The 14,029-nt window shown below is 41.8% G+C and overlaps 2 protein-coding genes across 10 annotated transcripts in view; one reads left to right on the top strand and one right to left on the bottom strand.

The window, feature by feature from the left end:
- Positions 1-5,715, top strand: part of LOC139375083 (ral GTPase-activating protein subunit alpha-1-like) — an 86,059-nt gene extending 80,344 nt beyond the window's left edge. For 4 of the 9 annotated variants that reach the window (XM_071116515.1, XM_071116513.1, XM_071116514.1 and 1 more), the window contains one exon: positions 1,787-2,169. In XM_071116515.1, the coding sequence (XP_070972616.1) occupies positions 1,787-1,938 (152 nt within the window). In that variant the 3' untranslated portion in view covers positions 1,939-2,169. Of the gene's footprint in view, positions 1-220; positions 252-601; positions 699-1,786 lie in introns of those variants that run through there. The other 5 variants (XM_071116518.1, XM_071116517.1, XM_071116511.1 and 2 more) reach the window with 3 other exon arrangements.
- A 520-nt stretch (positions 5,716-6,235) lies between these two features.
- LOC139375084 (insulinoma-associated protein 2-like) lies at positions 6,236-8,046 on the bottom strand. The gene has a single exon (XM_071116519.1). It carries the CDS (start codon positions 7,987-7,989, stop codon positions 6,334-6,336), a length of 1,656 nt encoding a protein of 551 aa, XP_070972620.1. The 5' UTR covers positions 7,990-8,046; the 3' UTR covers positions 6,236-6,333.
- Positions 8,047-14,029: the final 5,983 nt, after the last annotated feature.

Genomic DNA, 14,029 nt, shown 5'->3' with positions numbered 1-14,029 from the left:
GCAAACATTAGCCTCCTAGTACAGAATGTGATGAGTATCTTTCAGCCCTAAAACCTTGCCTTAATTCTTGCCTTTGTGTTGATAACACCAGTCCACGATGGACTCTGTTCCTCTTAACCCCAAATGATCATATTTCTGTTTTGTTTCTGTTTTTTTATTTTTTTTCCCCTTTTTTCCATTTTTATTTTTTTGTTTTATTTTCCTTTGTTTCCCCCTTTAGATCATAATCTATCACTTGTGTATATCTAAAGGTAAGACTCCTTGAAACCCCCGCTCCCTTCTGATTCACGTGTAACAATGTTATGAGCACCCATACCTATCTGTCACTCTCTCTCTCTCCACTGACCAAATCTGCTGATTTCAATCGTTCCCCGTTTCTTGTTTCTTCTCCATCATGTTGTCAGATGAGTGTCTTAACTTTAACGTTGAACCTCAGACCTTGCATGCTTCCACCATAACAGGCCTTTTCTCGTGTTGTCCTCTGTTCCTCATCACTCCCACTCTCAGTCCTGTGTTTGATTCTAACCACCATCTTCCTCTGTGTGTTCCTGAGCATGAATTTACTGGAGCTCTGCTTCTTTACCTCTTTACATGTGTTCAGTAAATGTTAGGCAGTCAAGTCTGTTTTATGAGCCCAGTCAGAGCACAGTACAGTTGCTCTCTTTACTCATGGACTGACAGACGCACACACGTTATGTAGCCATTGAAGATGGCTGGCCCTGAAGATCAATATTTAAACAGCATAAACGTTGGTAAGTAAGTGTAATCATTGCATTAATGCGCCAGTCAAACGTGTGTGTGTGTGTGTGTGTGTGTGATGATGTTTAGGTGGTGCTTCTGCTGTCTTTGTTCTCTGTGCACCTTCTATTGATTCCCCCTCTGCTCACACCTCTTATCTTTTCTCTCTCCTGTGGTCTTTGTCTTCTTCTTTTTGCGTTTTTCCAATCCTTTCCTTGCTTGCTCTACCCCGCTGTACCGCTCCTTCCCTGCCTACTCCTTCAAACTGCTTCATTACTTCCTCTTCCCTTTTCCTCTCCTTACCCATTTTCCAATTCACCTCTACTGACCTCCTTTGTCCTGTTGTCTCCTCTTCTACTTTCTTCTCCTCCCCTCTCTCTCCCCTGTGGCTTTGTGGCTTCTCTTCATCTTCCCCACCAAAGAGAGCTTGATATTTCTGCTCCTTCCCAAAACTCCACTAGAAAACATTGGGCTCGGCAAGGTAAAGGGCAAAGGCTTGAAACGGAAGGTCTTTCACGCTAGCTGTGAATGGTACGCTGAAACATGAACACGGCAAAGTACCTTTCTTCTTGTTCCTTCCCTGTTTCCTTCTTCTTTAGTGTCCTGTGCATTGTTCTCTGACGGTCTAGGTGTCATATCCCTGTGTTTTAATATTACCACCATAGTTGTTTGGATTCATTTCATGCACATTGATGCTTTGATTCATCACGGTTAAAAAAGAGCTAACTGTATTCTCTGTATAATACAGTCACTAAAACACAAGTCAAAACAATGATTTTCAAAGAGATGTAACACCTCTACCACTATAGTAGAAATTGAAGTGCATGTACTGACTTTCCCCTCGCTTTCCTTAGACTAAGGCTAATATGAGCTGGGGACTAACCTCAGAAAGGCAGGGTGTAGACTGGAGGAGTAAGATCCAGTAGTATTGCTGTTTTATTATGAATGTAGTGGGTTGGCTGGGCAGGGGACTCTAATATCTGTGCTCTCCTTCCCTCCCTCTGTTTCTTCCCCTATCCTTCATCCCTCCCTCTCTCTCCTTCCACAGGCTCATGCCTCGAGAGTCAGGAGGGAGAAAGTCCAGCAGCAGTGCAGCTAGACGGGGCCGACCAGTTAGCCTCGCCAATGTCCCCTCGTACTAGCAAGAGCCGCATGTCCATGAAGCTCCGACGCTCCTCCGGCTCGGCCAATAAGACCTGATCGGACTTTCCCTCCGCTGATCGTCCTCCATGCAACGCCCTGCATGAGGTCACAGCCTTCAGACAAACCGACTGACTCTCTGTACTGTATAGCAAAGGACTGCACTGCAACTACCAGCCTTTACCTGCTAACAGCGCTGCATCGCATGTTATGTACCCCCACTATATGGACATGGACACGCCTGCCCTGCAGGGTCAGAATCAGCATCAACCGTACTGCACCACCCTTCCAAGATGCAGGATAAGGCCTTCAACAGTGCCAGACCCTCAGGGGCCAGCCCAGGGGCACCCAGGACTCAGCTTGTGGTAGCAGGGCCTCCAACAGAATAAACAAGTCCCCTGGGCAAGGTTAGCTAACTATGCTCACTACCACCTCAAACTTTACACAAAATATAATATACTTAGATATATAAAAGAAGCAGCATCGGTTTGGTTTTGTACAGAAAGCATAAAGGCAACATGAGAGATGTGTGTTCATTGTAAGTAGCATTGTTGATGGTTGAAATCACTTGATATTAGACTGAGATGATGAACTATAGTGTGGTCTTTCTCTGCTGTTGTAGCTGAGCAGAGTGGCTAATATCCTGTCCTCCCTGCTCTCTGGGCACCTGACTCTGCACCCACTAGGAAAGGGATTGTAAGAGTTTCTAAGAAAGAACAAAGAAACACAAAGTAAGAAAAGCTAATTTGTCATATTTGGTCACTGTGTCCACCGTGAGACAAATGTATATATATATTTGTATTATATTCTGTATATACAGGAGTTGTCACTTCCTTTATGCTTGGACTGAAGCAATGTCAGCCAGTGTTCAAAGATGAGATGAACGTTTTGAAGTTGGAAAAGTTTGTTTCTAGAATTCTGAGATGGAAATTGTTTGGTTAAAGTGAAGCACTTACATTTTGGTTTAGGTTTTCACGCTAAACGTGCGACTGAGTTTGACTTTCTGAGTTCACACTACTGTTGTTCTTTTGAGGGTCACATGTATTTTTTTGAATCGAGACTGTAAAATAGTTTTTCACCTGATAAAGAATGTTACTGATGATTTACTTTTGTTCATATACAATGTGTTGTATTGAACCAGCCCTTTTTTTCACTTATGATGACTATTATATATATGAGAATACATATTTAAGGTGTATAGTGTTGAGGACCATATCTGGTCTGTGTACAGATTTGAATATAGCTGCCAACAAAAAAAAACTAGATGTCTATTAACTTTAAGATACGTAGACCAACGGTTGGATGTGTGATCAGATCTTCTGCTTGTGTTTCATATAAGAGGTCTTCTGCCTCGAACATCATCACAAAGCTTGCCTGCTGAAGTTGGCCAATACAACACTGTACTGTAGCTTTGTCCACAGCTAGAAAAAGCTCATTGCTGTTAAGGTTCGTGTGTCTGTCTGCAACAACACAAATGAAAGAGGACCATCTCCTATGGTATGGAGACATTCCCTCCTGTAAAGTATTGGTATTAACACAGTATGTACTGTATAGGAGCTTAAACAACCATATACCGTTTCTTCACTGTCCAGCTTAATTAAATTAAATCTAGACAGTCAGGAAGTATCGAAACAATTAGCAAGACGGTTGTCTATTTTTTGCAAATTTGGACTTCGAGGAAATATAAAACATTTTCAGTGTGGCCCTCTGGACCTCGTTGAAGACCGAATGCCGTCCCTGGGGCAAAATGAGTTTGACACCACTGTTATTTATTTGGGTTCTACTGAAACTCCAGCTAGGGTCTCTGCAGGTGGGCTTCACAGCAAGCCAATGTGCTATTTGTCGTGAACACTCCTCTACTGTCCCCTTCATGTATTGTAGCAGGTCTTCATCGTGGTCTTCCACCCTGGCCTGCTTCTCCAACAACACCTGTACCTGGGTCGTTCTTGAGTTCCGATGGCGTTTTGGGGGGGGGGGGGGAATCATTTTTTACATTTTTTATTTACATGTATTTGGGTACATCTTCCTGTCTAAATCAGCTAATATGGCAGCTTAATGACTTTAAATCATGTTTACCATTATGATAGCATTGTGCCACCCGTAGGAGTAGTAACACTGATGAGACATTTTAGGTTGAGGATTTTCTTGTAAAGTCATTAAAAATATAAATAATTTACTAAAGTGATATGATTAATAATTTTGTTCACAATGTAATTTCCTTGCATTTAAATTGAGTAACACCTGTTGGATTTAAACACCAAATTATCAATTAAATCCTCAAATGTATGACATACTTAAAGGGTGTGATTAGCTAAACATTTTCTTTAATACAGACCCCTCCCTGATAAGTTTGCCACTGGAGGGAATGCTCAAGGTCGTTGTATATCTTTGCAATGAGTGATTTTCAAGGCGGTAACACCAATGACATAAAACTGATGGACAGTTTCTTTTTAAATAGCCTGTTTTTATTGATCTATACCCGGGATGGGCAACTCCAGTCCTCGGGGGCCTGATTGGTGTCACACTTTTGCCCCCACCCCTAACTCCATTAATCAAAGAATCATGATCTTCAGTTTAGAATGCAATTAGTTTAATCAGATGTTAGATATAGGGATGGGGGAAAAAGTGTGACAGCACTCCAGCCCCCGAGGACTGGAGTTGCCTATCCCTGATCTATACAATCTATTAAATACTTTTGTTCACTATCTAGTATTCAAAATAATCGATCACTAAATCCCCAAAACATGTCAATACAACTCTACATCACTACTGGAAAAAGCCCATTAGCTTATCCTTTGTACTTTAAACAATGCATAAACATAACGTTTTGCAGTATAAAGGACTTACATTATGTTTTAGTATTGATAAACTGTTCCCTATAAACAAAAAACATGTATGATGTGTAACTTTTTGTCATTTTAAAGTGTGTTTCGTGGTTGCGAAGGCAAGGGAGGCAAATCCCACTGCAATTCAAGAACGACCCACCCCTTTGTCACTCCAGTTGCCAACTGTGTCCAACTTTACGACACACTAACAGAGCAAACACTGCATTTTTATCTTTGAATTCTGCTATTATTTTTTGTTATACTTTATCGTTATTTGCTTTCAGCTATAGGTTCTCTGCTAGAGAGGAAAGGGATTGTAAATACCTTCTTTGGACCTTTTTGGTTGTAATATCTTTTAAAAACTGCTGCCATGTCTAAGGTCAAATTCATGTTATTTTGTGTTACGTTTGAATATATGAGCTTGAAGTCCGTTCCGATAGTTATTATTATTATTATAAGATGACCAAGGATGAGAAATAAAAACTTGCCAGAGAGAGTGAGGAAATCATGCTGCATCCTTACTTAAAGCTGAGGAGATTGGATAAGATTGGTTTGCTCTCTCCCTACACTCAGACGGGACTGAAACGTGTACATACTGTAAAGTTTTTAAAAAATGACTTGCTCATTTATGGAGTTATACTGTATGTTACTACTGACCAAATACTGCATGATGCCAGTAAGCCTACTAACTGCATGTGTTGGTATAACATCTACACACACGCGCACACACAATCACACAAAATGAAATGGTATTGGCATACTTGTATCTATACGTTTGTAATGGCTGTCCAGAAAGAGAGTGGGTGTGCAATGGAATTTGACAATAAAAAGTATTCTTACCACCTGCTTGTTATTGGAATAGCTCTTGTGAAAATCTCATCAAATACTGTATAGTAGCCATCATTAGTATGCACACAGACTTGTGTTTATTGACAATCAAAGTAAGTTATTTTATTTTTTTTCCATGTTCACTAGGCTACATATCAAAATAAAATGTAATTGTAACCATCGTCGCCATGAAGGAATTTATTGAGCAATTACATTTTATAGAATAAATACACTTTTAAACTCACTAAAACAGTTTTATACTCTAACAGGTAAGCTTGATTTTCTGTAGGAAAATACATCTTGATAGCCTTGCTGGTTTAGAAATCAATTCCACAACTATACTGAACAAGCACATTCAATTTCCATAGGAACTACATTAACATAAAGGTGGTGAGGTCTGGTACACATCAGATGGCCCATTCACAGGATCAACCTCTTCATTACATGCTTAAAAGGACAGCTCTTGACTATTTAAAACATTTTATATACCCATTTTCACTGTTAAATGTTTCAACAATCATTACACTGTAAATCAATCAATAATGTACATTAGTGAATATAGGCCAAAAACAAGTGTTAAAATGTGGTCCTAGTGGGCTGTAGGCTCATCTGTCATTGCAACAAACAAAAAAATACTATCTTGTGATGAAAATAGGCTAATGTTTTTGACCTGATCAGGTAGTATAATAAGTTACAATACAATCACATGTAGTACAAAGAAAACGCATTCATACTTTCATATGTAGTAATGAATGAATCCACTTGTTGCTCATGGGTTACAGTGTTACAGTAGACTAGGCTACTAGCAGCCGGGCCGGACTGCCATCTGTAGCAGCATCACCTGCCGGTTCTCTGTAGGGTGAGACTTGTTGATATGCCTCGTGAGCCCAGGAGAACTGAAGAAGGTAGAGGGGCAGTGCTTACAGGTGAATATCTGTTGATCTCCCTGTGTGAGGTCTGGTCTTATTAATTCTGGTCTACCCGCACTCTTCCCTGGATTCATTAGAATGTCGTCTCTCATTGCATGCCAAACTCTGTGCTTGTCCCGAATTTCAGCGGATGGGAAATGGGCACCGCACAAGTGACAGGGAAACGTGATTTGCCCACTCTCTATCTGGTTATAGGGCGAGACTTTGATTGTCTCGTGCGCCGCAAGATGTTTCCTCAGATACGCTTGTCTTCGGAACTTCTTGCTGCAATAGCGACATTCGTAAATCTCCTCAACTGTCACGGAGTTCTGTAAGAAGGGAGAGGCAACGTCAGTCTCCGGACAATGCATTGTGCTTGAGCTGTCAACCGCTCTGATGTGCAGGTCAATGCTTTTCTCTATGACCCGGTAGCGCGGGTCGAAGGGCGGCGGGCTCTCCTGTGCCCTTCTGAGTAGCTGCTCTTGTCTGTGGGAGCTGTCCACCGTGATGGACCGCTGACAAATGGAGCTGTCCGGAGAGACGTGGTGCTGATTGTTAACTCTCAACTCGCTCGCATTCTCTTTCCCTTCCACGGATGTCCTCTCGTGCAACTGTGCCTCTGGTTGTGACTTTTTTGCGCTCTGTGCCTCTCCGTTGGTAACCGGACGAGGCTTATGCCACCTGCGATGAGAGGCCAGGTTGGCAGGACAGCTGAAAACTTTGTCGCACTCGGGACAGCGGTACTCTATGCGCACAATCCTGGAGCACTTGTGTTGCGCGAGGGAGAAAGGGTCAGGATATTCCTCTTTGCAGAGCTGGCAGATGAATTCTCCCAACGGTTTCTTATTACCAGAAGATGCTGTTGCTGCTTTAAATTCAGGGGTCTCCTTCTTAATTCTCAGCCCAAGCACTGGTGAGGTGGAGATTTCATCCTCTAAACTGAGCTTCCTAATCACTTTAGGCTTTTTGGATGTTGGCTTGGTCTTTCGCTCCGGCTCCATGTACGTGCGTTTCATAGCATGATGGAGAGATGGGTAGAGGTGCACAGGTGGGTCGAATTTCATATCAGAGTGTCCAAAGGGCGCGTGATTTAGTAGAAGTCTCTCTATTGAGGACACGGGCGTGCTCATCGGGAACGTCTCTGTCACGGTTGGTGAACTCATACACCGGTCGAAGAAAGATTTTTCCAGCTCGGTGCCAACTGGTTTTATCGGGCTATAGGAGAGGTCAGCCCGGCCAGGAGACCCGTCATGGTCCGGTTCAGTGAAGGGATAGTGTAGGGGGTATTTCCCAAAGTCCTCCCTGATCTCCACCTTGCCTGCGCTCTCCGGCAGCTGAACCTGATCCGCTTCAGCCGGGTCGCTGGTCCATGGCTCTCCAAATGTACCATCCTCGGATAACGGCACAATTGGGCACGCATTTGGCACCCCAGTTCGCTCCTCCGGTGTATGCACAGGCATGTCCACTTTTGGCAGTTCGTTGTCATTACGAGTTCTGTAAGAAGCCGCTGAGCCGCGTTTACTCCTCTTCACTAAAAATCCTCTGGGCATCTTAACGCCGGAACGGAACGGTTCCTGGGTCAACTTTGAAGTGCCGTTACTCGTGAAGGAGCGCTCGCGGTCGCTTTCTGATAGGCGCGCGGGCGAGGTGACTACTGACCGGTGAAAGGGACGGAGGACACTGCCACATCGATGAGCGTGGCTTGTTTTTTATCTTTAGGGTCGCCTTCTGTTTTTTTGTGAAGTCACCGTTTGTGGCCAAGCCCTGTCCAATCAGCACGGACAGTGGAGTGGGCGACGCTCGAGCGTTTAAGAGACTATCCAGTTACAAAGGCATTACTAATGTGGAGTGGATTATTATAAATCAGTTACACACTTAACATTTTATCATCCCATTGGTTTTCCATGTTCTCCTTAATAATCCATCAATAACGTTACAACTTGTCTAGTGATTCACGATTTGCAAGATCGAATCAGAAGATGTCCTAAAACCTTAAATGTTACGCTATTCATATTACATTGACAATAGTAATGTATAACAATTTTAAAAACTGACCATGCAATTACGATATGTTTTGTGATTTTTCAATGTTTTCTCTGTGATATCGAGATGCGTAATACTATATCCTATCTCGTAGACAGTCAAGTTTCTGCAAATACATTAATTAATGTCCTTTATGGACAGCATGTATTTAATAAACTAGCCAAATGCAAGAAAAAGCAGACTGAACTCCAGAATTTGATCAAATATTTGTTGAAAATGACAAAAATAAAAAATAGCCCATAACATTTTTATTTAATCCTAATAATGTCATTGCATATGACTAATATTAATATTATGCCACAAATACAACAAGGATAGGTCGTTATTTCCTAAATCATGTTGATTATAATAGAGTGACTCCCTCTCTCCAAGCAAAGTGCGTAATGAATGAATGATCTGCTTCCTCACGCGCCTAACCTTTCTGGGAATTCTTTATTCGGATTTGAATTATCCTGCTGTTGATAAGCGACTAGCAATTAAGATGACATGATTGTTTTGGTTTTCTGTTCTGTTGGCATGCCGCGTAATTTATAGCATTTATGAAAAGTCTGTTGTCTTAATCTGTCCATTTGATGCACTTTACCTGCTTTCTCATTTGTTTTGTGGGCCTGCAAGCTGTGCGCGCAGTAACGAATGTAAACCGCGCGATTAAGCCGTTTAATTTGAGAGGCAGCTCTTCCAGATGCAATCTTTCAACAGCCATTAGTAGGACCTAACCTATGCCAACAATGTTACAGAAACATCCATTAGACTTACGAATGCTCCCCTTGAGTAGCCTATATACGTCTCCTTGACAGACATCTTCATGTTTTACATGTGTGCGTGATTTTACCAACTGTCATTAAAACTGGGTACAGTGACACGGATTGGAGGAGCCCAATTAGGCCTATCAACAAAAAAACACAGATGTTATCTCTCCACACCTTTTAATCTGTCGCCTGAATGCAGATGGTTTTGATTCAAACAGATCCCCTTATCAGAATGACATAGCCTAGGTAGTGCCTAAGATGGTAAGTATACCTACGTTCATCGATAGGCCTGTCCTTCATGTTCATTTATTCAGCCTTTAGGTCTACTGTGCTTTTACAGATGGCCATCCTAATTTGTCAGCATTCAGAACCAGCCTATATAAACCTGTAGGCTATTTTATCAGTTAAGGTCATAAGAGAATGAGATGTGCCATTGCTTTTTTCATTAGGGACGTAGCACCCTATCTGTTCTCTCTTTGTTGCGTTATCGATGGGAATATCTAACATAATATCTCCGTGTCCGTTTTCCCTAGTGAGACCAACGCGCTATCTCCGCTGCAGAAGGTTAGTGATGCTCACGGCACTGACAAGAGAAGATAATTGGTGGCGGAGACCCAACCCACCGATAACCTGCCAGCGGGAAAGAGGGCATTTACGTTTCTCCTGCCCTCGTTGCGAAGCTGGGAACGCAGATAAGAGATCAGAGAAGCAAATACATTTTTATCCCGGGGGAGCGTATCGCTCTGGCCCTGGTGGTTTACAATATGTTGTGCCGAGTTGGTTCGTGGTTAGGGGGCGTCCCTGGAAATTAATCAAAGCGGATGAGCGTGAGAACCGGCACTTCCTTTTGACGTGCGCTTGACAAGGGCCACCTGGGGAATTAAGAGGTGTCCCTGTACAGAGTGTTATAACATCCAATGCGAATTCAGTAGAAATCACAATTAGGCTTTGCACCAAGTAGTATTAAAAACATCTAATATATTTTAATTGTGGGCCTACGCTTGCATTATTTATTCTAGTCTATTTTAGCAGGCTATGTCATGCATTAGGGAAACATTTACAACACTATTTGTTCATGGCACTCATAGGCCTATGCTACTTCGTTCAGAAATGGAACTTTTGAAATATTTTTCATTGTCAAAATGTAAACAACATTTGTTTCGACCTTGGCCGGATTTTTGAACGTTTCTTCTTGCTAGATAGATTTACGGCTTTGACAAGATTAGCCCCGATGTCAGATTATTGAGATGTCATCTGTGTGATCAATGCCTTCCTCTAATCCCACAGACTGCTGAAAATGAATTTATTGATTTTTCTTTTTCATCCGTTTTAAAGTATTACTGGACTACAGCCTGGACTACAGCCTGGCATGTGGTCACAGTGGCCTATAATCGCTTAGTCCTTATAATAATATGCATTTTTTCTTATGCTCTTTCTTTTTATTTAATCGATGTTGGGGACCTCGTACTACTAAGCATTATATGATGTTTAAGTGTGTGTGTTGGATTCAGGGTCGGCTCTCTTGTTAGTGCGTGGTGCGGTGGTGTTTCAGCACCGCGGGAGACGGACAGCTCCAGCCTCAGCTCCAGCCCTGCAAGATTTGGCAGCTCCCTGACCGACAGATTGCTCAGTAATTACATTTTTGATTGTTCTTAATTAGCACTCATGTTCTGCCCAGCCCGCTAGAAAGAAGACATGGACAACCTTGTTTATGACTTAAATGGAAACATCTTTCGTTCTTTTTTTCTTTTCATGATTACATTATTTATCTCTGTCTACATGTAGTCCTACCTAGCTAGAATAATATAGGCCTACTGCTGTAAAGGTCGACTGGTAAATCAAAGTCTTCAGAACATGCATAGGCTTTTTTTCTTCTTCATGAACTAAAGGAATATGTCTGTCCTCTGTCGCCATCTTCTGGTGCCTTCTGGTGCCTAGTTTGTGCTCAAATTAGTGCATGTAGGTTACATTTTTCACTTTATTTCAGAATGTCAGATTCTTATGTTTCTTGTGCTGTGCTTGAACTGGGATGTTGCTGTTGTGTAGCTAGTGATATCGTTTCAACCCAATACATCACATGTATCCAAATCAGGTGTTTTCAGACTGCCTTTAACCCTGTTTGACCCACGGTTGCATTTGTCCTAAACTGCATTCCGTACAGGTCCTAAACTAAAAAATGATGTCAAACACTACATAGTGCATCTCTTCTGACCCAGATGTATCTCTTAGTAATATTTGTTGTGTGTCAATATGATTATTGTGGCATCAGTAGCCTCTGAAACATTAGAACCTGTCCACTTGTCTGACACCACATTGGTCCCCTACACAAGCATATGTTGTAAGCCATCCATGCCAAGTACATGACTTAAAGAGATGGATGAAGAGATGGAGAAACAAACATTCTGAGCTACAGCTAGAGAGGTAAGTGTTGTAAAAACGCATCATTGGGCTTAAAGGGTTGCCAAGCTGAGACGTAAACCATGTTTCCATCCACAGTTTTTTTTAATGCGAGTACAGTCATACCTGTCAAAAAAAATTAAAAATGACGACAGCTGTGATAAAAAAAAAAACATAAAAAAAAAACACATTTCGGTAGGAGTTTATAAATGCAGACAGATTATTTGTTCACTTGACATGGTGGGACCATTTTCCCATGATGTCATGCAAAGAGGCACTGAGTTTGAAGGTAGGCCTTGAAATACATCCACAGGTACACCTCCAATTGACTCAAATTATGTTAATTAGCCTATCAGAAGCTTATAAAGCCATGACATAATTTTCTGGAATTTCCAAGCTGTTTAAAGGCACAGTCAACTTAGTGTATGTAAACTTCTGAAAAACTGAGTTTAAATCTATTTGGCTAAGGTGTATGTAAACTTCAGACTTCAACTGTACAGGTGTCCTTCCTAACTCAGTTGCCGGAGAGTAAGGAAACCACTCAGGGATTTCACCATGAGCCCATTTGTGACTTTTAACCAGTTACATAGTTTTCTCCTATCGTAGCCATTAAACTGAGGATGGATCAACAACATTTTAGTTACGCTACAATTCTAACCTACTTGACAGAGGGAAAAGAAGGAAGCTTGTACAGAATACAAATATTCCAAAACATGCATCATGTTTGCAATAAAAACAAATGTGGTAAAGCAATTCACTTTTTCTCCTTAATGCAAAGTGTTATGTTTGGAGCAAATCCAATACAACACATTACTGAGAACCACTCTCCATATTTTTGACCATAGTGGTGGCTACATCATGTTATGGGTATGCTTGTAATCATTAAGGACTGGGGAGTGTTTCAGAATAAAAAAAGAAACAGAATGGAGCTAAGCACTGGCAATAGCCTAGAGGAAAACCTGGTTCAGTCTGCTTTCCACCAGACACTGCAAGATTAATTCACCTTTCAGCAAATCTACACTGGAGTAGAAGACCGTGAATGTTCCTAAATGGCCGAGTTACAGATTTGACTCAAATCTGCTTGAAAATCTATTTGAAGACCTGAAAATGTTTCTTCAGCAATGATGAACAACCAATTTGACAGAGTTTAAAGAAGAATGGGAAAACTTTGCACAATCCAGGTGTGGAAAGCTTAGAGACTTACCCAGAAAGACTCACAGCTGTAATGGTTGCTAAATGTGATTTAGGGAGTTGAATACTTACAGTGGGGCAAAAAAGTATTTAGTCAGCCACCAATGGTGCAAGTTCTCCCACTTAAAAAGATGAGAGAGGCCTGTAATTTTCATCATGGGTACATTTAAACTATGACAGACAAAATGAGAAAAAAAAATCCAGAAAATCACATTGTAGGATTTTTAATGAATTTATTTGCAAATTATGGTGGAAAATAAGTATTTGGTCACCTACAAACAAGCAAGATTTCTGGCTCTCACAGACCTGTAACTTCTTCTTTAACAGGCTCCTCTGTCCTCCACTCGTTACCTGTATTAATGGCACCTGTTTGAACTTGTTATCAGTATAAAAGACACCTGTCCACAACCTCAAACAGTCATACTCCAAACTCCACTATGGCCAAGACCAAAGAGCTGTGAAAGGACACCAGAAACAAAATTGTAGACCTGCACCAGACTGGGAAGACTGAATCTGCAATAGATAAGCAGCTTGGTTTGAAGAAATCAACTGTGGGAGCAATTATTAGGAAAGGGAAGACATACAAGACCACTGATAATCCCCCTCGATCTGGGGCTCCGCGCAAGATCTCACCCCGTGGGGTCAAAATGATCACAAGAACGGTGAGCAAAAATCCCAGAACCACACGGGGGGACCTAGTGAATGACCTGCAGAGAGCTGGGACCAAAGTAACAAAGCCTACCATCAGTAACACACTACGCCGCCAGGGACTCAAATCCTGCAGTGCCAGACGTGTCCCCCTGCTTAAGCCAGTATATGTCCAGGCCCGTCTGAAATTTGCTAGAGAGCATTTGGATGATCCAGAAGAAGATTGAGAGAATGTCATATGGTCAGATGAAACCAAAATATAGCTTTTTGGGAAAAACTCAACTCGTCGTGTTTGGAGGGCAAAGAATGCTGAGTTGCATCCAAAGAACACCATACCTACTGTGAAGCATGGGGGTGGAAACATCATGCTTTGGGGCTGTTTTTCTGCAAAGGGACCAGGACGACTGATCCATGTTAAGGAAAGAATGAATGGGGCCATGTATCGTGAGATTTTGAGTGAAAACCTCCTTCGATCAGCAAGGGCATTGAAGATGAAACGTGGCTGTGTCTTTCAGCATGACAATGATCCCAAACACACCGCCCGGGAAACAAAGGAGTGGCT

Source organism: Oncorhynchus clarkii, chromosome 19 (genome assembly GCF_045791955.1).
Source record: "Oncorhynchus clarkii lewisi isolate Uvic-CL-2024 chromosome 19, UVic_Ocla_1.0, whole genome shotgun sequence".
NCBI lineage: Eukaryota > Metazoa > Chordata > Actinopteri > Salmoniformes > Salmonidae > Oncorhynchus > Oncorhynchus clarkii.
This window is presented reverse-complemented; position numbering and strand designations above follow the sequence as displayed.